Below are 24623 nucleotides of genomic sequence, written 5' to 3'. Positions count from 1 at the left end.
ACTTCCTGTATTTAGTCTTACTATTCTTTGCCAGGTATTTATTAAAATTCTTTCATTGCACAAGAGTATATAAAAAAGTGCTTTCCACGTTTTGTGTATCATGAACTACTATTTTTATTTTGCTAATAGTCAACTATTTCCAGTGCCTGTATTTACTATTCTGAATGTCAGATTTAATCCCTAATTTTCATTGTTTCCCCAATATTAAATTGAAAATGACCTTTGCAGACCAGAAGTAAGCAAACTGTGTTCAGCTGGGAGTTTATCAAGTCATGCTACAAGTATCGGCTAACACAAATTAAGACAAGTTGGATTGGGGTTAACATACCATGGGGTTTCCCCAAGACAAAACTCCCCTACACCATACTAGTCAAGTACTTTTAACATCTTAGTCATCTTTTTTATTTTCCTTGCAGGGAATCTCTTTGACTAGATGTTCATTTGAAGAAGGAGGGAAAGGAGGAGGGAGGGAAAGAATAATTATAATGCTTAGAAAAGACCAACTAAAGATTGTTTCTGAAGAGTGAGCTAGCAATTTTAATAAATAATTGAGTCCACTTAAATCGATTAAAGCAGAAAATATAAAGCTATCTCTACTACTGAAGAGATGAATTGATAACAATGAATCTGTGTTTTGGAGCAACAGACTTCAAAAATCCTGTACTGAAATCAATTAGAATGAGAGCCTTGTACATCATAGATTTTCAAATGTTTACAGAATTGAAAACAAAAAGAACATATGTGAGAACTATTGTTTCCCCCCAAAGTATTTTATATAAAAAGAATGACCTTCAAGTTGTGGAATGTAAATCTTTTATTAAAACAGTTGTCTTTCCACAGTAGTAAAGCTTTGGCACGTACAGTATAAAAAATAGTCACCAACCATAATTGTACCAAATTCCTCTTATCAACTGCATACTAAGTGTCTTCAATACAATTTTTTCCATATAAAAATACTGGGAAAAATTGATAAATAACAGGTAAGAGAAAGATATCTCTAGGCAATTACTAGAATCATTTGGAAAAAGTGAGTACTGTAGATATTTTAAATATCACAGTAACAAGGACATGCCGTTCCTACAGTATTGTGGGCCGGACAGTTAAGTGAAAGCAGAAGTGTTTGGGTAACTCTCCTACTTAAAATTTTGGTCATGTCATTTCAATACATTTTGCATCCTGGTTGGCTGCATGTGCTTCCTTATTGATCCCAAACCAAATCACAAGTTAGAATCATTTCATTTAAAATACTGAGCGGTACTGACTACTTTGAAGCAGAACAGGCAACATACTGCCTTCATTTATGAGAAGAGTCTCAGAACACTCCCAGGGTGATGCTTGAGAAGCTGTGAGTTGAGCTGAAGCTGGAGAACTTACTCCAGAGCAAAGGGTTTAAGAAAGAAACAAGCACTCCAAGATGGGTCTGCTAACATCACTCCAGTCTGGATGGACTTTGGCAGAGAGACATGCTTGCTCCTCTGGGTTGGAAATATTTACTCTCTGGAATCGTCTCTGTCAGCCTGTACATCTAAAGGCATGAAGCACTCGATCGGGCAATTAACATTCTGTTAAAATGGAACAAAAGAAAAATTAGTGGCAAATATTGTAAAGTATACAGAAAAAAAATGAGGGGAAGTGGGGACTTCTATGACAACTGCTTATAGATAGAATATTTCTTCCTAGTTTCAAGAACTTAGCAATATATTGGTCAATAAGAGATGTTTAAGAGTTTAATTACTTATAACTTAAATTATGTTATAGAAAACAGTATTCCACTCGTCATTTATGAGATTTTTTAAAAAAATAAAGAAAATTTGGTTCATTTGGAAGAAAGGTACCCACAGAAAGAGAGACTCTAATATGGATCTAATTGTATTTAGGGGAGAGACGCTTTTGGGGCAAATGCACTCACAGTGTTTGTTCTCTGATGGTATCTCTGCGAATACTGGTTGTAGGAGTGGCCAGTGGAGCCTTCGGGTTCGCCCCCAGGTCTGCGGCAGTTGTCACAGCGCCAGCCCTGAGAGAGCAGAGGTGTGAAGTCAACGGGGTTTATGACAACCAGAGGACATCATAATTTAGTGCTTAAGTTAAAGAAAACTTTTAGCTCCTATGCACTGGCAAAATATAAGCAGTTAATCTCTAAGGAAGCTCTGATGATGATTTACTGCATTTATAGCTCTTAGAATACATTTTGGCTCATTACCGTATCTTATATCTACCTCTGTCTATTTATGCTTTTCTTTGCTTCTGAAATGTCCTCTCTTTTCTTCCTATTCAAAACCCACCCATCTGCTAAGGCTCATTCCAGTCCCAACTTCCTCAACAAGCTTTCTGCACTAGATGACAGAAGAGGTTTTCATAGAATCCTAGAGATTTTAAAAGAGACTTGAGATCCCATGGACAAACACCCTCATTTTCCAGGGAAGGTAAAAGAGACTCGGAAGAGAAGAGTGACTTGCTCAGAGGGAGCAGGGAAGTCACACAGTGGGGTTGGGGCTGCTGCCCAGGAGTTGGGGTGACTCCTGGCCAAGTTCTTTCTATTGCAGCACATTGCCACTCCCTTCCTAAACTTCCCTAGCCAGTGGCATGGTAGCCTTTCACCTGGCCAGAGACGGGATGGAAGATGGGAACAGAACCAAGCTGTTCCCTCCCATGATGAAGCCAGTGAGCCTCATCTCTGAGATTTTTGCTGGAAATGTGAGAAAGCACATGTTCTCTTTCAGTTTTTCCTAAGCTGGAAGGAGGTAAAACTGGAGCTCATGGAGAACATCGATGTCAGTATGAGCAGGGGTCCACTGGAGAGTGAAGCCAGTGCAAGAGAAGATCCGTGGAGAGGGAGAGACTCCAAGTGCCATTGCTGAGCAGCCCCTGAAGCTGGTAGATTCTGGGACTTTTCTGTTATGTGAGCCATTTTTGTCTAACTCGAGTTGACTTTTACAACTAAAAGAGCCCTAAATAATATAATCATTTTCTTTCTTATATTACAATTTAAATATTTTAGACGTATTTCTCCATTTAAGAGCATATTCCCCATAATACCTAATGCAATATGGGTAATGCCTACTTACAGAATCAATGAATCATGCTTTTATATAAGAATATGACGGTTCCCACTGTCTTAAGAGTTTCATTTAGTACCTTTCTTGAGAACACAGTAGGTGGCACACATGAGAGGTTTCATAAGTGCATAATTAATGAGAAGATGCTGAAATGAGATCAAAACCTACTTCCCAATAAATTCACTCTCCATCACACATTTTTATACCAGGATGACTGAGTTCTATGATCATGGTCTTTGTAAGTGTTAATGAGAGAGAGAGAGGGAAAGAGAGAGAGATTAAGATTGATTCCACAGTTTCTCTCCCATCAGAACTGGGAGCACATATCTCCCCACCTAACCTCTAGGGGTAGAAGAATATCAGAGCAGTTTCCATGGGCTGCCCCAGGTGGGGCAGAGACAGGTCCCTGGAGACCCTTCCCTGCTACCAGATTAATTTTCCTAAAGACTATTTTCCATCATGCTCCTTTACATCTTGGTTAATTGATAATTGGGTAATGCCAAATGCATCAACCCATGAATCTCACCCTTGGGTGGGGAGCATGCTCCTCATGTGTCAGAACTTGGGGAGCTATTGTTGGCTTCACTGAAAACAAAGGACTGTCCTGTTCTGTTGCTTTTATTTGAGTTACAAGAGTCATTTCATTTTGAAATTTCAAATAATATTAGAAAAAGGCATAGCATTTTTCGTTATACCAAATTGAAGTAGAACACGTGTCAGAAATGGCTGAGAAGTACAGGCTGAAATAACAGATTTCCAGGGGCCTCCATAATCCACTTCTTCTTCGCATCTGATTTCTTACCACAGACACCAAGTAGGGGGTTGGCCCACTGGAGCCCATCTGGACCAGTGCCTTCCTATCCCAGGGCGTGTGTCCTCTGTCTCTCTGCTTCCTCCCCCAACCAAATTGTTGCCATCCTAAGCCCCAGCCAGGTGATGCTTCTCTTTCTTGCTAATGCCAGCCTGCTTGGAACTGTATTTCTCAGACTCACTCAGAAACTTATTTAATTAGCTTGACTTTGCAATGTATGCCAATTTAATGTTTTCAACGATATTATTGAATGCCAGGACCATTGCTCATTCTCTATTTGTCCCATATTACTTAGCACAGTGCTAGACCTATAACAAGGACCTATTTTGAAATTTAGAGAGGGTGCAAAGCATGTTGGCACAGGGACACCTGTCCAGCAGAATGGAGCTGGAGGCTCAGTGCTACACAGCATTTGACACTTTAGTTGCTGAAGAACAGAGACAGCCTGAGAATAGCAGGCACGGGGAGGGGCTGAGGCTGCCAAGGAGGGGGAGAAGTGAGGAGGGGCACTCCAGAGCCTTCCATCGGAAGCTGTGTGCCAACAGGAAACACAGTATTTCAATGCTTCGTAAGGGGCTCTGCCACACCTGAGTGGACGGCACATCTATGCAGGGGCCTCTCCTTTATCTTATCTATATTGCAGGGAGCCTGGCATATCTGGGCTTACCCGCTGGCCTCCGAAGCATGTGCAGGAGCAAATGGCACCGAGATACTCCTTCTGCCACTGTTCTCCTACATGGTATGTCTTCCCATCATCGTAACAGGTCGCCTCATCTAGGCACAAGTCAGAAGCACGTTTAAGACTGAGAACAATAACCCAGACTTGACATAGGGGCGGTTCTCTTTCTGTCCTAAATTTGGCCCATCATGGCCCAAATCCCATATATTTATGTGACTCACCCATAAGAGAGGTACTGCTCTACGGAGCTGAGGGCAGCCTTTCCAAAAACGAGATCTAATAAACTGGAAAGGGTCCAACGGGAAGATGGAAATCATATTTTAAAGGTTGAATCTACAGACCAATAAAGCTTCCTTGTAACATTTCACTGCAGATAATGGTCAAAATACTCAGGTTGGAAAAGTGCTAAAGTGCCCTGTAATAACATTAAATCATGACTCGTTTTTGAAGCTTGTCTCCTCTTTCCCAAATCAAAAGATTAACAAACCCGCTGTTCACTCCTCAAGGAGACCTAAAGTCTCCAATCACTTCTGTGAATGAGAGTTACGGCCCGGTAATGAAAGTGGGAGTGCTTAACAAGACACTAAAAATGATCTGTGATGACATACGAGGATCACACTTGAATTCTCCTTTTCCGTTCCCGAGACACGTGCAGCTCATCATCTGGCCATTTTCTCCCTGCCGATCCCACTTCTCTCCAATCTTGTAGTTCACGCCATTGTCGTGGCACCATTCTGCAAGGGTGGGAGAGGTTGGGAGCCAAAAGTTATTTGTATGTTCTGACTCACAATACACCAGGTGAGCTGGCACCTGCCACAGGATTTTAAAAGCCACAACGTATCTGGAAGGAGTGGCAAAGAAAGTTAAAGATCATAATCCCTGTGACGAACCATTTCCTCGGCTGGATTTTAGAATACTAATTTTTGCCATTTAACATTTTCTAGGACATTTTACGATCCAGTTTATTCCGCCACGGTCATGTCATAAGAATAGTCAATGACTTCCGTTTGAATTCTCACTATTGAGACATAAAACTGTGGAAAACTAAAGTAGGATTAGAGTAGTCTTTCAGGAATAGATCATAGACAAAAAATCACTTTTGGATTTACAAAGACCCTAGATACAAAATAGTTCAATTAACCATAAAACAAAGATTAGCTGATTTCTACATGCCAACACCCATTTCATGTAAATGGAAGAGTAAAAAATACACCCGGGTAACAAAACAAAACAAAAGCAAACATAATGATCAATTGATGGTTATTATCCCTACAAATAAAAGACTGGTTCTGACGAATATCCAAAAGTTACAAGTTGTAGATCTTTAACTACTATACATAAAGGATGACTTTTTAATCTCCAAGGTTTATACTAAGACAAAACACTTCAGAAGTTTATATAACAATACACTACTTTCATTTTATCAACAGTTCAGCCTTCCTTATACTATAAAGACAGCAGACAACTGTGACATCTAAGCAAAGATTATGTAAATTGAGCCAAAGAATCACTTAAATGGCCTTAGAGCTCTGCTCCCACAATTGCACCAGTACTCACACAGGTGATAAACATGCAAATTTAAAAGTAGTTCAGTTTCAGAAGTTAAAAAACACCCAGCTGATGTCAAATGTTAAAATTTCCAACTCCTAAACAGTATGCAACACTTGTACTGTTCTGCTTTTTCATTTTCAGGTGGTCAAGGACAGAAGTCTACACTGAAAAAATTGTTCTTTTAATTTCAGTCTGGATTAAACCATTTCATGTCTGTAAGTTAACTCAAATACTTTGACAATCTTTTTTTAAAAAGTCTGTTATATTTTATTTCCATAGAATATGATTTCTTTCTGTATATAGGAGGCTCGTTTATAAGGCATGATGGTTAACACCTATAAAAATGAACCAATTGTCCATAATAATCATATCTCCTTAAAACAAAAAATAAATGGAAGGTTTATAAATTCTAATACTAACTCTGAAAACATAATAGATAATTTCTAGGATCACTTTAACTAAAAAAAGGAATTGGAAAATTAAAATCTCTTTATAATTCGAAAACCAAATATTTTTCAATTGAAGTTGATTCTTAATTATCTACAAGTGGGTTATCTGTAATTTTCCCTTTATATTTCTAGCAATGTTCAAGCTACTTGGGTTGTGTTTGTGTGTGTGATATGAGAGGGCATGTGTAATATGACATGTAGTTTGTGTTGAAAGAGACTATGAGTATAAAATGTTCACCTCCAACCTCACTCAACACTAAAGATTAAAAGAGATTTGAAGTTTTTCTGTGTCTCTGATACCTTTTTCTTTTTTTTTCTTTGAGATGGAGTCTTGTTCTGTTGCCCAGGTTAGAGTGCAATGGCACAATCATAGCTCACTACAGCCTCAAACTCCTGGGCTCAAGCAATCCTCCTGCCTCAGCCTCCAGAGTATCTGGGACTACAGGTTTGTACAACCACACCTAGCTAATTTTTTAATTTCTTCATAAAGATGGGATCTCATTATGTTGCCCAGGCTGGTCTTGAACTCCTGATCTCAAGTGATCCTCCACGTCAGCCTCCCAAAGCACTGGGATTACAGGTGTGAGCCACCATGTCCAGCCTGACACTCCTAATTAGACTGACTCCAAAGAGTTCGACTTTATCGATTAGTTTTAAGAGAAAATTTCAAAGACTGAATTACCACCAGTCTTATTTTTAAGTAATAGTTGTATTGGCATACAACTCTTAAATGCAGCAATATCCAACAAGTAAAATTTCCCATCATTTTTCTATGATGCAAAATGTTACTTTGAGTCAAACAAAATCCCCTTGTTTGCTTCATGTTTGGAAGAGCCTGAGTCGGCCAAACATGCTTCCTTGGCACATTAGTGCAAATGTGTGGAACTGGAAGAGATGGACAGACAGGTGGATGGACACAGCAAGCTACTCACTAGATGAATCACATCTGAAATGACCACTTCCAAAGCCTAAGCACTGGCACGAGAGTTTAAAGCCAGATTCAGACAATCGCTCCCACTCCTCTCCAATGGCATAGTGGGAAACAGTGTAGGGGTCGAAGCAGGAGTCATCCGTAGGTTGGTTCAGGCCTTCGTTGACTAAGAAAAGGAGGAAAAAGCAAAAAAAGACATCTTATTGGTGGTTTGGGACCATAAGAAGAAAACTGAATATTATATACAATGAATTAATCTAAAACAAAAATTCCCATGGCACTAAGAGGCATTCATCATTCTATCAAGGCATCAGCTGCTCTAACAAACAATGCTTAGGTGCAGCCAGTGGACACCTGCCACACGCATCTTAAAAGGAGCCCATCTTTCATTTATTCCTCCAGTTGTAAAAAATGATCATTTCTGATAAGTCTATTTTATAGAACTTCGAACAGATCTTGAAGCAATTTAAGCTACTTAAGAACTTTTGTGGGATACACAAAGACTGGCGATGCCTCTCCATTGGTACCTGAGTGAGCTTGGGCTAGTTATTTAATATCTCTCAGCCTGACTTCTCTCATCTGCAGTACAGGAATAATAATAAAAATATCTCTACCTCCTGGGGATCTGATGAAGATTACATGAGGTCATGAATTCAAAATATTCATCCTTTGCCAACACTTAGAAAGTGCTCATTAAATGAAGAGTAATTATTAGAGGCTATCTTTTGCTCATAATGCAAAAGTCTTAGCATTTTAATATACCATTATAATGCAATCTTCACTTTTATTGTTGTATTTTTTGCATAATACTGCAGAAATCCTAGGGTTTTGCACATTATTATTATAATGGAAAAAATTGCTTTTCTTTATCAATAAAATCAACTATGCCAAGTAAGAGGAAGCAATGGGATATAGGTGATTTAGAAATGAGTAACAGAGTCTCTTCATGTCACCCAAGATCTTGTCTCTTTACAATTTGGAAAAGCTTATTTTAAAATAATCTATGCAAACAAAGCATGCCTCAAATTATTCTCTAAAAATTAAATAAACTAATTTGACTTTAAATCCCACTGTGTATATTTCTTTTTACAGTGCAAAAATCAAAACCTCAAAAGCAACAGATTAAGTGCCTCGTATTTTTAAAAGGCATCACCTTGGAAGAGAATAGTTTTGGAGAACTAGGAAGTCTGAAATGTCTCAAAGCCAGGAGAACCTGGTTAGGATGCAGAATATTGCTACTGGGAATAAGGAGTTGCAAAGAAATATGGAAGGAGCTTAAATTGTTAGTAGGGGGTTCAATACTCTAAAAAGGGCCAGGAGTTAAGATTCCATTCTAATTAAAGTTATAGAGATGGAATCTTTTTTTAAAAAATGAGATAGGAAAGCACAAAGACTTTTGTGCTCTTGAAAATTCCATTCACGTGGCATTGTACTAGCAAAACCAGAAGGGCAAAAGATAAGCAGGACGGTGGATATGTGATACAGAGAACACAAAATAATCTCCTCCTCACCCTCATCTGGCCAAATACTCCACTGCTTAATAATTCACAGGAATTTATCCATGTAAAAGAGCACAATCTTCCATCAGAGGAGGAAGGAGGCTGAAATTAAGTAACTGGCCCTAGGCATGAAACTTGCCACGTTGGCAAAGACAGAATTTAGCACCCTTTGCCGATGAGGAGTAGTGTCCTTCCATCGGAAGATTCAGGATTCATGGTTTTAATTATTCCCTATCTCAGGTGCTTTGGTGAATCTTCACCTGCTGCAAACTGAAAAGCCAGGTGGCACATTACTGGTTTAAAAGGACTTTCCAGGTGGCTACAAAGAAAAGTCAATGATCTTTTAACCTCTGTTGAGGCTTTGGACCTATATAATCAGAAAGGAAAAAAAATTGAAATAACATTGGAATAAGGGAGCTCTTTGGAGAGAAATGGGTTATGTTGGTAACATTTTATGTCAGGAGCAAAAAGCCAGCCATCCCTAAGGTCTGCAGAGGGGGGAATTCCTTTACAGGTAATCAGTTTTGGCACTTAAGAATCACTCAAGAGGACAGCAGTGTGGAGAGGCGGAGAGGGTCTGGGAAAAGACACGAGGAAACTTGTTCCCCATATCAACTCAGTCCAGAGTGCTGGACTAAGTAATATTTGAAGTCCCTTCCCGGTTTATCATCACCTCACCATTTGAAAGTCTGTCAATGATGTGAAAGACATTAGTATACTCTGCGGGGCAGGTGGGTGGGGACTGTAATTTAAAGTTGCTCGTTTATTTCATGTTGATGAGTAGCATTATTTTCCAAAGGTAAAAGCCAGCAGCAACAAAGGGACAGTCAATAGATAAAGCCACCTCTGGCACAGTCCAGAGGGGAGCGTGTGCCTGCATAAGCAACACGTGTTTACATACCAGAGTTACCCACGGTAACAACCTCCTCCCGAACCTTGTGCCTCTTATGGTCTTTTAGCGCCTCCACTATGATGTTGTAGGTGGCCCCTCTGGTGAGGCCTGTCAGAGTGGCACTGGTAGAAGTTCCAGGAACTCGGAACTGCAATTTTGATACATCCAAAGCAGAGGAGAAAGCATTATATTGAGGACTATTCTCTTATCAGTAACCCTCAGTCTTTAAACAAAGCAAAAGGAGCCAAATGAAGAGGGACGGTGTAGGGGTCCCAACCAGCTGAGTGAGGGGCTATCATTTCTGCCAGATTGTCCTTCCAAAAATCTACGTATGTGCTCCATAGTTCCCAGGAGCCCTCAAGAATACTGGAGACGGCCTCCACTTTATCTTGTTGCAGTACAGGTCTGTGCAAACCCTTTGGAAACCCTGGCCATGTCCCCTTCGCATAAAGCATGGGCACTGCACTGTATGGGAGATACAGTCATGCCACGCAAGGTGATGTCTGACCCCAGCACGGAGCACTTAAAATATTAATACTTCAGCAAATCCTCAAACTCGTGTTTCTAAGCTCCTACATTTCCCACAGTATAGTCAGTGTTTAAAATTCTGCCACTTTCTAAAAATAAGAACACAACAAAAATTGATAGCAGCAAGATAAATTAAAGAATAGAAGTCTGAGTTAGAGAGTCAATCACTTATAACAGCTGCGATGCACAGCTTCCCCCAAGTTCTTTTTCTTTAGACGTGTCGCACATAATGGGCTTTTTCAAGGACAAACGATAAAGATGGTGTTTCAGACTTCTTCACATACATGTGAATTCAGGTAAAACATTTTTCTTTCTTTTCCAGAATCATCTCTCTGTCTCATTAAGGAGCCTCACATGTGTGAGAATAATAGAAATTATTTCATTTTCTCCACTAAATAAAAGCTAATGGCACCCTCTGGTACATCCTCCAAAGTGGAGCCATATTGAGATTAAAAAGAAAAAATCTTTCTCAGAGGTCCTAGAAGAGTAGCACTTTACATCAGAGTTCTGGTCACTTCAGTTACATTGCTCCTTTCTGGGCTGTCCTGTGAGAAGTGAAGAGAAAAATTAATTACCTGTAAGGGTTCCTCATCAATGCCAACAGGATGACATGAAATGATGTACTCAGAAGTTTCTTGGAATGGGGTCCAAGAGATGGTTGTCTGAGAGAGAGCTTCTTGTCCTGTAGAGGCATTTGGATTGAGTCCCAGAACGTGAGGGTAGAGGTGATGGTCTACATCTCCCCTGGGGACGTGGCCAATTTGGATGTCCTCATCTACATTCGGCGGGTATGGTCTTGGCCTATGCCTTACAGGGGTGGCCGTTGTGGGTGGTGTGGTCCGCCTAAAACCATGTTCCTCAAAGATCATTTGTTGCCCAACACTGGGTTGCTGACCGGAAGTGCCAGGAAGCTGAATACCGTTTCCAGTGTCATACCCAGGGTTGGTGATGAAAGGGGTCTTTTGAACTGTGGAAGGAACATCCAAGATCTCTGGTCCGTGAAGATTGGGGTGTGGAAGGGTTACCAGTTGGGGAAGCTCATCTAGCCGAGAGAGGTTAGAGCCAAAAAAGCAAAGCGCGTTAAGCTCCGGGAAGCAGCAGCAATGATCATTATCAATTCAGGCAACAATGACTGTTCATCAATGTGATCAAAGCCCCCGGAAAATCAGCACATCTCAGATCACAAAACACTTTTTCCAGAAAGAAATCTTTATGATATTTCTCAAAGGTTTCTTTATAGTTGAGAAAGAAAAAAGTGTTAGTATAAATTTATCATACACACAAAGCTTTGAACCACTAAGCCCCTAGAAGCCGCGTCTGCCCAAATTAAGCCTAATGAAACTAAAATGTGCAGGCTTTTTTCTTTTTTAATTTGAGAAGCAAGTTGTAGGAACAAGAATCTGGACTAATCATATTAGTGTCTGAAGTATGAGAATTACAGAGGTTTGGCTCAACAGTTTTTCATGGTTTGAAGTGGTGAAAATAGATAAAAACACACACGTTCATTTTTAAAATTTTCCTATCCCCATGAATACAGCATTTTCTTCATATTAAACTGAAAGTGGATGAAAAGGTAAGACATTTAGTTCCAAGTTTTAGAAACCAAATAACAAACAAAGACAAATGGGAAGGGTTTCTCTCCCTCCTTTTTTTTTTTTTTTAAAGATTTTAAAATTCAATGGAAGGCATAGAAGAATAGCAATGATAGCAACTTGGTTTTACAGTTTAATATCTGATTTGAATTTTTAAACAGTGAATAACAAGGCTTTATAGTGAGTGGTTGTAGTAAAGAAAAAAATAAAACCATACTCTGCAGAGTATGTTAGATTATTCCTGCTACCAAAGAATACAATATATAAGCTATGCTGTTAGAAAAAAAAATCCATGAGAAATACAACAAAACATGGAGAACCTTTTCACATTGCAAAATTGATCATTGGTTATTAGTCTTGTCTTAACTTTCTCCTTGTTACCCAAAAGGTGTTCTTACCTGTCTTTTTCCTCCCAATCAGAGGCTCACTCTTCTGATTATTTTTCAGGGCAATGATGTAGATTGTGTACTCAGTTCCTGGTTCCAGGCCTAATGTAAGAAAAGAACCAGCGCATTACGTCAGTGGGCTCAGCTAGCCAAGTGGAAGTCACCTCCCCAGCAGAGGCTTCTGGGAGCAAGCCTCTCCTCTCCAGCTGGCTGGTAGCCTCTTGAAAGGTAAAATCGACTTCAGTTTTCTTCCATAAACACTCAAATACTCTGCGTGTGAAGGCCGTGTAGCAAGTTAAGTATTTTACTATCAAATCTCCCACCTTGAATAAGCACTTAAAAGGCTAACTTTTCCAGGGTATTCTTTTAACATGTGGTCTTATTGCCTTTTTGAACTTAAGAAAAATCAATTGGCATCATATACTACCAGCTGAATACAAATTTGGAAGAGATCATTGCAGATTATACACATGCATCTACCTAAGCCTGATAACCAGGTGGACCTCAATGGCATATCAATGAAAAGCGAAACTAAAGGTGAGTACTGTGCAGGACAGAATGACCAATCTTTATGTGATCTCTGTAGGAAGGATCTGATTCAACTCCACTCATATCTGACTCTATTTTCCTATCCCCCCAATTCTAAAAAAAGCAGTATCTCTTTCTAATATCTGCATATTCTATAGTTATTTTTAAGTCTAGATGATACTCTATATACACTTTAACACATTGACAGCCACACTAGGAAAAGAATTTTTTCCTTGGGGCCATGGTGTTTTATTACAAAAATAGAATAAAAACTTCGAAAATAAAATGATCCTCTCTAACTTAATGAAAACTTTGTAATTTTTTATTGTTTTCTGTGTGTTAGTTAGATGCAACTTCAAAAATAGTTCTCACGGCTCCCAAGGTGAAGAGACGTGTGAGTTACATATGCTTCATGAGGCCCCAGCCTCAAAGCTAGCGTGAGTTAAATACAACTCACATGGCAGTTAATGTGTTAAATGTCCAATCTCTGGGACAAAAATAATACCAGAGGTTTATGATATTTCCCATTGAGGTGGAAAACTATTCTTCAATTCCAGGCAATCTCTCCAATGTGGGTGGTTGGGATAGCTTTGCCTTGAGACCTATTCTGTGAGATTGGACATCCAGGGTAACAGCAGGTGGTACTCTGGCAAGTCCTGAAAGATCACCACATCTACAGGGAGCTGAGCATAATGACAGTATCACAATTAGCTAGTTTGCTTTGAAAAATATCTTTTTCCAGAACTGAACTAACAGATATCTGGAAAATTCACAGCAAAAAAAAAAAAAAAAAAAAAGTCTAGTTGATACTATTAGGATAGTACTGAAATTGCATTTTCATGAACTCATGCCTTTTGAGATGTATTGAGCTCTACGGCTCCTACACAGAGAATGCCTTTTGAAGTTATCAGGAACAGGGCTTCTTGTTTTCATGATACAGCATCAAAGACACAGTTGGAGTTTGCTAATGATGTCACGTGTCCTAGGGAGTATGGAAGAGAATCATAGCATGGAAATAGCAATACCAGTAATAGTCGCCTCCGTGACACCAGGGCGGGGCCGAGGGACCACTTCTCTGGGAGGGGACCCAGGTTTCTCATACTTGATGATGTAACCAGTAATCTTGGCACGAGGTGGCTGCCATGATACCAGCAAGGAGTTGGGTGTGGTGGCCAGGAAACGCAGGTTGGACGGTGCATCAATGGCTAAAAGACAACAAAATTAAGTCTCTAAAAAAATGAATGACCAAGAAAATTCCCACACTTTTCCCCCCAGCCCTTCTAAACAGACTTGGGAGAATCTGAGAATTCTGTAGACAGGGTTCATTGGGATCTATAATACAAAAACATCAGCCTCATATTTGTTTCTTCAGTTCGTGCAACTGATTACATGTAAGTCGGTGGCATTTCCTCAGTAGAGAGTATAGTTACCAGTGGAGGCGTCGATGATCACCGGGGAGCTCCGGGCATTGTCATTCAGAGTGTACAGATAGATCTTGTAGTCGGTGCCTGGCTGCAAACCTGGTATTAGAGAAGAGATGATTTTTACCGGTGCTTGCTCTGGTAGGAGAATTTTCAAGCTCACCCACAATTTCCTTGGTTCCTCTACTATCCCATATTCATGTACACCACAAAAGTGGCCCACATTTGAACAATAAAGTAGAGCATGGTATGAATGTTAACTGTTAATGAGAAATGTATCTGCAAAGCAAATTTCTAATGCAGACAAGGACATTGGCTAAAGTAAATTTTGAAATGCTAAAATGCTATGTTAAAAGCAGCTCTCTTGCAGGATGAAGGGTGGCCACCTATCAAGAGGGTTTTTTCTTTAGAGTAATCAGATTCTCACTGGTTGATACCTGGAATCAGAATTTTAAAGCTCAAAAAGGCCTAAATGGACCCAGTCACTAAACATTCTCGATTACAACTGTGACCTTTATTAAGTAGTATAACTTAATTATGCTTTTTAATCTATGTTAATGCTAAGACCTATACATCATGATCTTATTTCTTTTGGTTTTAAGCCTTATGTTAACCTTTTTTGAAAACAAGGGCACAGTGATGAAAGATCAAATTTGATGAATGAAACTTAAGCCAATTCTCTGACAAACTTTACACAAATCAGGCATTCAAAGGACAAAACTATTTCAGATTATGGTATGAAAATACCTTTCTAAAACTGGGTCAGCATAAAACATTGAAAATAAATTTAATCAGTGCAAGTCATAGAATAATAAGTCAGTTGACATGGTGGCTATCTGCTGACAAATGTGGTTAGTGCAGTGAGTTCCTGACCCGTGATGGTGTAGCTTCTGACATCTGGCGTGATGGTTCTCTGGATTGGAGGTTGGCCATTGGCTGGGACGGCATCAACTTGGAAGCCAGTGATCGTCTCAGTCTTGGTTCGCCAGCTGATGGTGATGGTGGTCTCAGTAGCATCTGTCACACGGGCCCTTCTTGGAGGGCTGACGTCTGCATAGGATCATAGCTAGAGATTAATGTCCACTTGGCTCACACACGTAAGGTTTTGGTGTTTTTAAATAGTTCCTTATTACATATCCATTTCAGAAAATATATAACTATTAATATGTAGATTATCTCCTTTGGCATTCAGAGAGACAGGTCAACAGTAATTAGAAAATAGGAGAATATTCACCTCTCACACCTTTTCTTTTGAAGAATGAAAAACTTTATAGATACTACCAGTGGTTGCCAGGGCTGGATTTATAGTATTTACGAATACTTTAGTAAGTGTTAAAATTATTAACTTGTTGTAATGTAAAAATATGTGTGGTAGGAGTTATAATAACATGGTCAGAAAGCAATTTTATTGATATAGCAGAAAACTAGAATCTAAGCCCAATTTGGTCTAATACTTATTGTACTGTTAAGATACAGCAGAAGCCAGCATGTCCTCCCCAAAGCTCTATGAAAACAAATTACAATAAATAAAGCATAAACAAGATGTTAATCCTAGTCCATAACACCAACATTATAACACTATGAAGTGGTTCGATTTTATGTGGCAGTAGAACACTTTCTGGAGAGTCACAGAAGGTGACAATAGTATGTCAAAAATCAGATAGGCTATCAGATCAATTTCCAAATTGGGAATCATTCCACTCTTAACTTCCTGATCTAAAAAAACATTATTTACCCTTCTTTAATTTTTGTTTATACAGAAGGTTTATCAATACTAAAATGTTTGATTACTTACTCTCCAGAGTGGTGACAACTCCCTGAGCTGGTCTGCTTGTCAAAGTGTCCTTAAGAGCATAGACACTCACTTCATATTTGGTGGCCACCTAGAAACAAAGGCATGGTCAGTTTTAACAGTGTCACCATCTCAAACTCTGGGATTTTTGCTACAGCACTGGGTAAACGTGATGGTTATAAAAGAAAAACTAAAGCAGCAAAACCCATCACACTGTAAATTCGTAGATTAATTTCATTCCTATAGAACAGATGATCAACAATATAGTCAAATTAAATGAATTTACAAATGTTCTTAGGAGTTAAGCCCAAGTAACCTATAGCTGATAAAAAAATCAGGAAAATGAGTATTAGCCTGTTTTTCTCCTTTATGATCTGACAGGTGTAAATCATTAATTTTTTCTGGTCACAGGTAAAGGGAATGTTCTGTTCTGTCTCTGAACACTCTTTCTCTAGTTTTCCCTGGAATTGGCCTCATGTTAAGATGTATACCAATCCCCTAGGTTCCTCCCTAGTTTTCTGCATGCACATCTAAAAGGAAAATGTTTCAATGAGGGGAGGGCCAGGTTGGGTTGGTACAAACTGGAAAATATTCCTCTCCAAGGTATCGGAGTTCAGAAAATGCATAACTAAAGTGGATTTATGCATTCAGCCTGTGGATATATAACTTGTCCCACTCCCATGCCCTTTAAAATAAGCAGAATTCATCTAAAAGCTGCACAAAATCCAAAGCTATTTATAAAATTCTGTCTCCATAGTCATCTGGAAAAGCATAGGTCAACATAAAGGAATCCAACTGATATAAAATTACAATAAGAATGTTTGATGGCAGAGGAAAGGAACACAATTAGATTTATTATGACAATTCACAAGATAGGTACCTATGAAAAAGATTTTTTAAAAAAGATCTATTATGACATTATATTTCCAGCACCTCATAAACTATATAAGAGATGACCTACTTCTTTATTCTAACGAAAGAAGGCCACTTCCTACCATGAGTCCTGACACAACCACAGATGAGCTGTCAGGAGCAAGGTTGATTTCTTTCATTGGTCCAGTCTTCTCCTTGGGGGTCACCCGCACTCGATATCCGGTGAGCTGAACATTGGGTGGTGTCCACTGGGCGCTCAGGCTTGTTGGTGTAACCTGAGTGAACTTCAGGTTGGTTGGTGCAGGAATAGCTGTCGGGATGGTCATTGGTTAGAGGTTATCTTATACGAAATGGGGAAGAGGGAAAATAATGCGAATTCCAAGCAGTTGAATGGATTGTTCTGGTAGGGTTAGGTGAGTTCCCTGGTCAAGCGAAGATTTAGTAAAACAAAGTACAAGAAAGGATGCAAAATGAAGAAAGTGCTTGCTAAAAAAATGTGTTTTATATCCACCAATTCTCAGAATCACTGGGAACACTTGGGTAAATGCCAGAACTCTAAGAGATTTCAGGTTTTAGAAGGATTTTTGTTGTTGTTTTCTCTTAAAAAACAAAAAGGTTGAATTGGCTTATTGGCCATTAGGATTGATTTTCCATTTGTATGGAAAGATGAGCAATAGCCCTTTCTCTATATAAATTATCTTTGTATGGAAAACCATTTCACAGAGTATTCCATCCAAAAAAGACAGAATTATGTTTTTATTGTTTCTTTATTTGGATCCTAGGGCAGATATCACTGCTAAATTTGAAGTATTCTCTGTAGTGAGGCATAAGAAGAAAATTGGCTCCCAACAGAAGCAGAAAAGAGAAGCAAAAAGCAATAATACGGATTGTCACCTCTAGGGTTTATGCTGTTACCAGCATATATCGATAGCATTCTTCTCTGCTTCAGAAACAAAGCACAAGAGGATAAAGTACTGTGGAAAGCATTCATCCTATTGATTGTTTCCTATGTGTCTGGATCCTAATCATTTAAGCAAACTATATACCAGCATATGGTATCTAAACAGAGAAGAAAGGTCTTAGCCATGTGTTCTCAGAATCAAGCTGCTATGAAATGCCCCAGTTTGGGTTCCTATTTTAGAGTAAGCTCTATGATGTCAAACTTCTTTCTTTTAGACACAGTGGGGGCAACCACAGGGAGTCATAGCTTAGGAAATAATCCACAATTTTAGTATCATCTTCACATGTCTTGCTTTGTGGCCTTGTTTATAAGCTAAGCTACTCCAAAATTTCTTTTTATCAGTCGTGTTTACCTAAATGTCACCTAAATTTTATTGCTTATTACCATTCCTCTTTAAGGAGGATCTTTCCTAAAAGAATCAATAGCCCGATAAAGTAGAATTCATTCAGCAGGGCGTAAAGCCGCTGCTCCCATGAGCACCTGGGTGGTGCAATGAACGATATACCTGTGGACTGGGTTCCAATCAGGGGCTGGCTCTCCATATCATCGTGCAAGGCAACCACACTGACTGTGTACTCAGAACCCGGCCTGAGGCCTTGCAGCTCTGCAGTGTCTTCTTCACCATCAGGTGCAGGGAATAGCTCATGGATTCCATCCTCAGGGCTTGAGTAGGTCACCCTGTACCTGGAAACTTGCCCCTGTGGGCTTTCCCAAGCAATTTTGATGGAATCGACATCCACATCAGTGAATGCCAGTCCTTTAGGGCGATCAATGTCTGTTAGGCAAATTAATGGTAAGAGGTTATGTGAAAAGCAAGTTGTGAAATAAGCATTTTTATTACATGCAAAGCAGTTTTGCAGATACCATTTTCTTTGATGAATTAAATTCTAATTAACCCACTATGAAATAGAAAATTACTGAACACTTGCTTAAATTTTTTTGGTTTAGAAAATATTTAATGTTGCATCACTTATTAAACATAAGTAAGTGTACATGAGATGAGCAGACACTCTGAAAAATGTCCCCCAAGTGGGGATTTATTTATATTAATTTAAAGATATTCTACCAAGATTTGTTTTTGCAATGTGATGTTAGTCTCATAGACCTGGATTTTCTATACCTCAGAAGTGGTAAAGTTGATTTTCAATGTTAGATTCAAATTGTTATAATCATTCTTAAATTCTTCCCCCTCTCTATTAAGTATTCATATTACACATTGGCCCAACCACAGTCCTCCAAATGCTTCAAATATAATAGCTACATAAGGCACATTTCAATCAACTTTACCATCCAGTCATAGAAAAGAAGGTCCTAGCAAAATATTTTGTAGATTTGCTGTAGGCAAATAAGATTTTGCTGAGGCCATTTGAGCAAAAGAAATTCAAAGCATAGCTACTATGGTAGTTGCACAACTTCTTTCCCTATAGGTTTATTGCTTGGCACTGAGAAGGAAAAATGTTTGTAAAGGGCTCAGCTCAAGATACAAACTAACTAACAAGTTGGCTTTCCCTACTTATAATTGCAAAAGACATGCAGAGGGCATTCACACACCCAAGAACAAAATCTGACTTTGAAAATGGACACCAAGCAGTGGTTACGTACTGGTTACCGCAGTCTGAACCAGAGGCTGACTCTCTCCATTTCGATTCTGAGCATAGACACTGACCACATACTCCACTGTGGGCTGCAAGCCTTCAATGGTCATTTCTGTTTGATCTGCAAAGGGAGTGAGAAGCAAATGCAGCATCTATGTCATCCACTATAAAGTCATCCGAGCGACCTCTAGAGTTTGGTAACAAACACATGGTGGCCTAGAATTTCCATTTGAAGATTGATCATGAAAATAGGGAGGAGTCAGATATCGCTTTCCTCTTGGACAAACTTGTTCATTGCTAATACAAATTACCATATTGGAATAAAGACACACCCAAGAATATGCACTGAAACCTAATATGCCCCTAACAATTAATGATACTGCTCTTGAAAAATATAAAAATTAACTTGACTTTAAGAGATTACCTTAAGATCCTAATCTCACAAGTATTTTATATAAAGACAAAAACAGCAGAGCTAAAAGGATCGGAGAGAGTCAGTACATTCATTTTTTCTTAGTGTACATGAAAAACAAAACAGGGTGGATCTAATAATTTAAGGTGTCTATATCACTAAACAGAACTATGCATGTAAAAACAGAAACGTACTTATCCTAAAACTTCTACTGTGAAGTGATTTGGTAACAGTCTTGAGCCCTGAACTAGTGAATGGGGAAAACAACAGCATATGACACAAAATACATAGTACTCACAGCAAGGTGGCCACATATTTTAAAAAGAATATTGTGTGGTCCTATTCCATTTATACTGTTGTATGTGAGATGCTGGTTATTCTTACCTGGACCTGCAGTTTTAGTTTTTGATGGTCCTGGGCCATTTTTGGGAGTGGTGGTCACTCTGTAACCAGTAACAGGGGAGCTTGAAGGCAGCCATCTGACACTAATGCTGTTGTCCTGAACATCAGTCACTTGCATCTGGGATGGTTTGTCAATTTCTACAAATAAAAGCAGAGAAAAACCTGTGAAGTCCCAGTTTTAGGGGACAAGACTGGACAAGTCCCTGTCTCTAGGTCTGGTACATATTTGAATGATCTCTTACTACTATTAATCTCTCCCAGATGTTTCTTTTTGCAGGAATACAGAGAGAGCTTTTGGGAGGATGAGGCATGCATCTGAATCCCATTATCGGTTTTTAACGTAGCTGCTTCATTCACAAAGAAGCTACATTCCAAGCAGGTGTCTGTTTTCTTACTTTATCAACTCATCCATTCATTTTTCAGCAAATATTTATTGAATGCTCTCTATGCGTATCTCTACTACAGGCATGTAGAATATATCAATTAACAACACTGACAGAAATTCCTGCCCTTGGGGGGCTTCCTTGTATATCTGGCTCAAAACTCTGTTAGCTGCAGGTATTAGCTGCAGGTTGTAGTCTTATTAAACAGGAAAATCAATTTTACAATGAAGAAAATACCTTGAGAGGACATTTAAAAAACTATCTGAATAAATAAGCCTGTGTAACACCAGAGGTGGAGTTTGTACCTGTTCGGTAATCAATGGAAATCGGCTTGCTGCTCGCTGGGCTGTCCCCACGGCCAGTGACAGCATACACAGTGATGGTGTAATCTACTCCAGGTTTAAGGCCAGAGATGGTGGCTGTAGACTTGCTCCCAGGCACAGTGAACTCCTGGACAGGGCTATTTCCTCCTGTATGATAAGGGGTTAGTTCAGAGTGTGAGGGGCTTAGAGTTACTTTGGTATTACTGATTAATTAAATTAACATAGTGAAAGCAGCATGTAAATCACATCTTACTGCTTATTCCCTTTTAAAGAGTGCTATTAATAGGGCCTGAGCAGAAAGGTGTATTTATGCCTGTAGTAAACCTTGGTAAATGTATAAAAATTGGGAGAAAATTGCAGTTAATGCTATTTTAACATTCCAGCTTTAAAATGTCACTGAGTTGTAGATTAACATTAAAAGGGAGAAGAAGGTAAGCCCTCGGCCCAGGATTGCATATAACGTGTCCTTCTTAAAAATTCTAATGGAATATACTTATGTTGAATAAAATTTGGAAAATACACAAAAGTAAAAAGAAGAAAAAATAAAAATCACTTATCTCACCACTGATAATATATTTGTGAATTTATGATCCTTTCTTTCCTCAGCTCTGATGTTTCCCCTCTAGTTGTATTATATAAACAACTTTTTATCTTGATTTTGTAACCAATTATGTCACCCATATCTGCCATGTTTTCTTGGGAAAGACAGGGCTCCACTGAATGGATTTGCCAAAGTTTCTTTCATTGCACGTTCACCGTTGGGCTTTCAGGTTATCCACAGTGGAATCTGATTTGATCAGAGTGTGAAATGGGATTTTGCTGCTGTACCTGTTTCTCCATAGGTGATCCTGTAATATCTCACGGTGACAGCAGGAGCATCCCACTTGATTAGTAGGCTGGTGGGGGTTGCGGCAACAACTTCCAGGTCCCTTGGAACATCAGAAACTAGAAAAAAACAGGAGAACATTTCACATCCATAATTTTCCAACAATACCCAGATTTACTCTGTTCATTTTCCAGATAATTGTCTTTTTGATTCCTTCAAACAATAATGTAAATACTATGCAAAAAGAGCAGAATGAAAAATTATGAATAATTCAAGGTGAGAGGTTAAGGAGCCCATTCAAATTGTGCTAAAATGATTGTTTCAAATTTACCATAGGATTTTTTTCCCTCCAATTTGTATTTAAAAAAAAAATTTCAAAACTAGAGAAAAGTTACAAAAATAACACAATGAACACTCATATACCCTTCCCTCAGGTATTTGCTAATTAGTAAAATTTGCCACATTTGTTTGTTTCTGTCTCTCCCTCTCTCTCCCTTTCTCCCTCTCTCTTAACCATTTGAGACTAAGATACAGATACTATGATGACACTGTTCCCTTAAGTACTTCAGCATCTGTCTCCTAAGAACAATGATGCTATTACACTAAAATTATATTTTTAAGGGCACTTTGAAACAGTGTAAAGTTTTCTATATTATAAATAAAATGTTAGTTATTAGAAATACAAAAATACTTCAATCAGGTGAGAAATGTCTTGGGATAAAGAAACTATCTTCTTTGATATATTCCAAGAGGGGGATTTTTCTCCACATTCTCTCACTTCCCTCTCCATGTCTCCTAACCATGATCTATTTCTTTTAAGAGATGATGACAGACAACATAAAGCTCTTTTACACAATAGACCAACTGTGCAGGAAAGTATTCTGAGTTTCTCTGTAGACCAGAAAACAAGTTACCTGTTGATTGTTGGCCAACCAAGGGGGGACTCTCCTCTCTGCCATTAAGAGCAACAATGCTGACCACATACTCTGTGCCTGGAATGAGGTTGGTGAGGGTGATGGAATTCCGGGAGGGTGGCACTCGATCTTTTCGAGGTCTTCCACTAAGGTGCTCAGGATGATGGCGGATCTCGTAGCCAGAGATGGTGGCGCGAGGAGCCATCCAGTGGACAGTGAAAGAGTTGGGAGTGATATCAGAAAAGTCAATGCCAGTTGGGGAATCAAGACCTGTTTTTCCCACCCAGGGGAAGAAGAGGTAAAAAAAAAAAAGACAAGACACCACCAGATTAGGAAGTGACAAAGACTATAGGGGAAAGTAACATAGTCCAATGTTTCTGTTCTATCTCATCAATGCCATGATTTGCCATAAACATCAGATTATGATGTACTGATTCTAAGTCACGTAAGACTGTCAAAATCATGAACTGACTCAGTTCAAAATAGCCAACTCAAACACTCATTTTTTCTCTTGCCAAGTAATCCAAGAGATTTTTATATGTTATTGCAGTAAGGTTTCTGTATCATGTTTGAAGATGGGTGTTGGAGATCTTCTGGGAATTGATATTTTCAAATACTTCAGTCTTCAGGTATTCTATGTTCCTATCCTGTAAGTAAGTGTACTTCTCACAGTAAGGCAAGACCTGCCCACTCTCAAATTAAGTTTTTGGCTCTTAAAGAAGCTTTCTATGCTCAAGAGGGAATTGATAAGTCAATAAAGTGGTAATGACAAGCATAAAACTTTCTAAAACTAAAGACATTATGCTAGACAATTACAATGTAGGTAATTCCTAATGAATTGAGAAGTTAGTGCATTTTTGAAAAATTAATAAGAATTCAGAGTTTATCTCAAATTCAAATCACTTAGCCTCACTGGGACTGCCAGCAAATTTCTCTTCCAGTTATATAACATTCACTCGTTCTATTCAATAATGTACTCAAACAAAATTGAGATGTTGTAACTCCTTTTTGGAGGCAAGTGAACTATAGGTAAATTAATGAATATATTAAACTGTACTTTTTTAAAAGAAAAAATTAAAAGAAGCACTCATTTAAAAAAGGATATAATATTTATGGGATTCAATTCAACTTCCTTCTTGTAGTAAATGAATATTTTATTAAGTAGAAAGAAAACACAAACTTCCTGGCTTAGTAAAAGAAGGAAACTACGGAGATGACAATGACAGTTTTAGGTCAGCCGTCAGACAGAGCTGCTTAATGAAAAGGAATATCCACCAACTCTAAATAAAAGAGTATGAGATATTCTTCTTAGGAGATTTTTTATTTAAAAGGACAGATAACAAAGTTTCTGGACTAATTTCTTAGTAATTGATAGTCTAGATAATCACTGAGTAAGGCATCTTTTAATTTTTAAGACCAGTGATAAAAAAAAAGTACTATAATGACAAGTCTATACACACTACCACCACTACCAAAAACAGGCATATGTTTTTAGAAGTTGCATTTCATTTTGCTATTTAAAATTGGTAGGCAAAAGATACTTGATAAACGTATTGCCAACATGACTCACCTGTTTTCTGTCTTCCTCCAAGAGGTATGCTCTCGTGTTGTTCGTAGACACTGGAGACACTGACCAAATATTCTGTACCAGGCAGGAGATCTGCAGAGGCAAGTGGGACTTATTTTAAACTTGTGCTTGACAGGTGATGAAAAAAACAAAGCACTCCTGGGACTATTTCAACTGATGAAATATCTAAGCATCCAGTCCTATAGCCTACTTACACCCAAGTGAATGTCACTACCTGGAAATGGTCTGTAA

The 24623-nt window shown here is 38.7% G+C and overlaps 1 protein-coding gene across 10 annotated transcripts in view; it reads right to left on the bottom strand.

Moving 5' to 3' along the window:
• Window positions 1-799: 799 nt before the first annotated feature.
• Window positions 800-24623, bottom strand: part of FN1 (fibronectin 1) — a 66285-nt gene continuing 42461 nt past the window's right edge. For 2 of the 10 annotated variants that reach the window (XM_045560150.1, XM_045560156.1), the window contains 20 exons: window positions 24375-24464; window positions 22805-23074; window positions 21893-22009; window positions 21047-21211; window positions 20341-20496; window positions 19552-19665; window positions 18455-18724; window positions 17111-17298; window positions 16119-16206; window positions 15197-15373; window positions 14333-14422; window positions 13928-14107; window positions 12387-12476; window positions 10972-11438; window positions 9878-10016; window positions 7479-7643; window positions 5155-5280; window positions 4535-4641; window positions 1910-2014; window positions 800-1562 (listed from right to left, as the gene is read on the bottom strand). In XM_045560150.1, the coding sequence (XP_045416106.1) occupies window positions 1491-1562; window positions 1910-2014; window positions 4535-4641; window positions 5155-5280; window positions 7479-7643; window positions 9878-10016; window positions 10972-11438; window positions 12387-12476; window positions 13928-14107; window positions 14333-14422; window positions 15197-15373; window positions 16119-16206; window positions 17111-17298; window positions 18455-18724; window positions 19552-19665; window positions 20341-20496; window positions 21047-21211; window positions 21893-22009; window positions 22805-23074; window positions 24375-24464 (3176 nt within the window). In that variant the 3' untranslated portion in view covers window positions 800-1490. The remainder of the gene's footprint in view (window positions 1563-1909; window positions 2015-4534; window positions 4642-5154; window positions 5281-7478; window positions 7644-9877; window positions 10017-10971; window positions 11439-12386; window positions 12477-13927; window positions 14108-14332; window positions 14423-15196; window positions 15374-16118; window positions 16207-17110; window positions 17299-18454; window positions 18725-19551; window positions 19666-20340; window positions 20497-21046; window positions 21212-21892; window positions 22010-22804; window positions 23075-24374; window positions 24465-24623) is intronic. The other 8 variants (XM_045560152.1, XM_045560157.1, XM_045560153.1 and 5 more) reach the window with 5 other exon arrangements.

Source organism: Lemur catta, chromosome 8, assembly GCF_020740605.2.
Source record: "Lemur catta isolate mLemCat1 chromosome 8, mLemCat1.pri, whole genome shotgun sequence".
NCBI lineage: Eukaryota > Metazoa > Chordata > Mammalia > Primates > Lemuridae > Lemur > Lemur catta.
The sequence above is the reverse complement of the archived record's forward strand: the minus strand, read 5'-3'. Positions and strand labels throughout refer to the sequence as shown.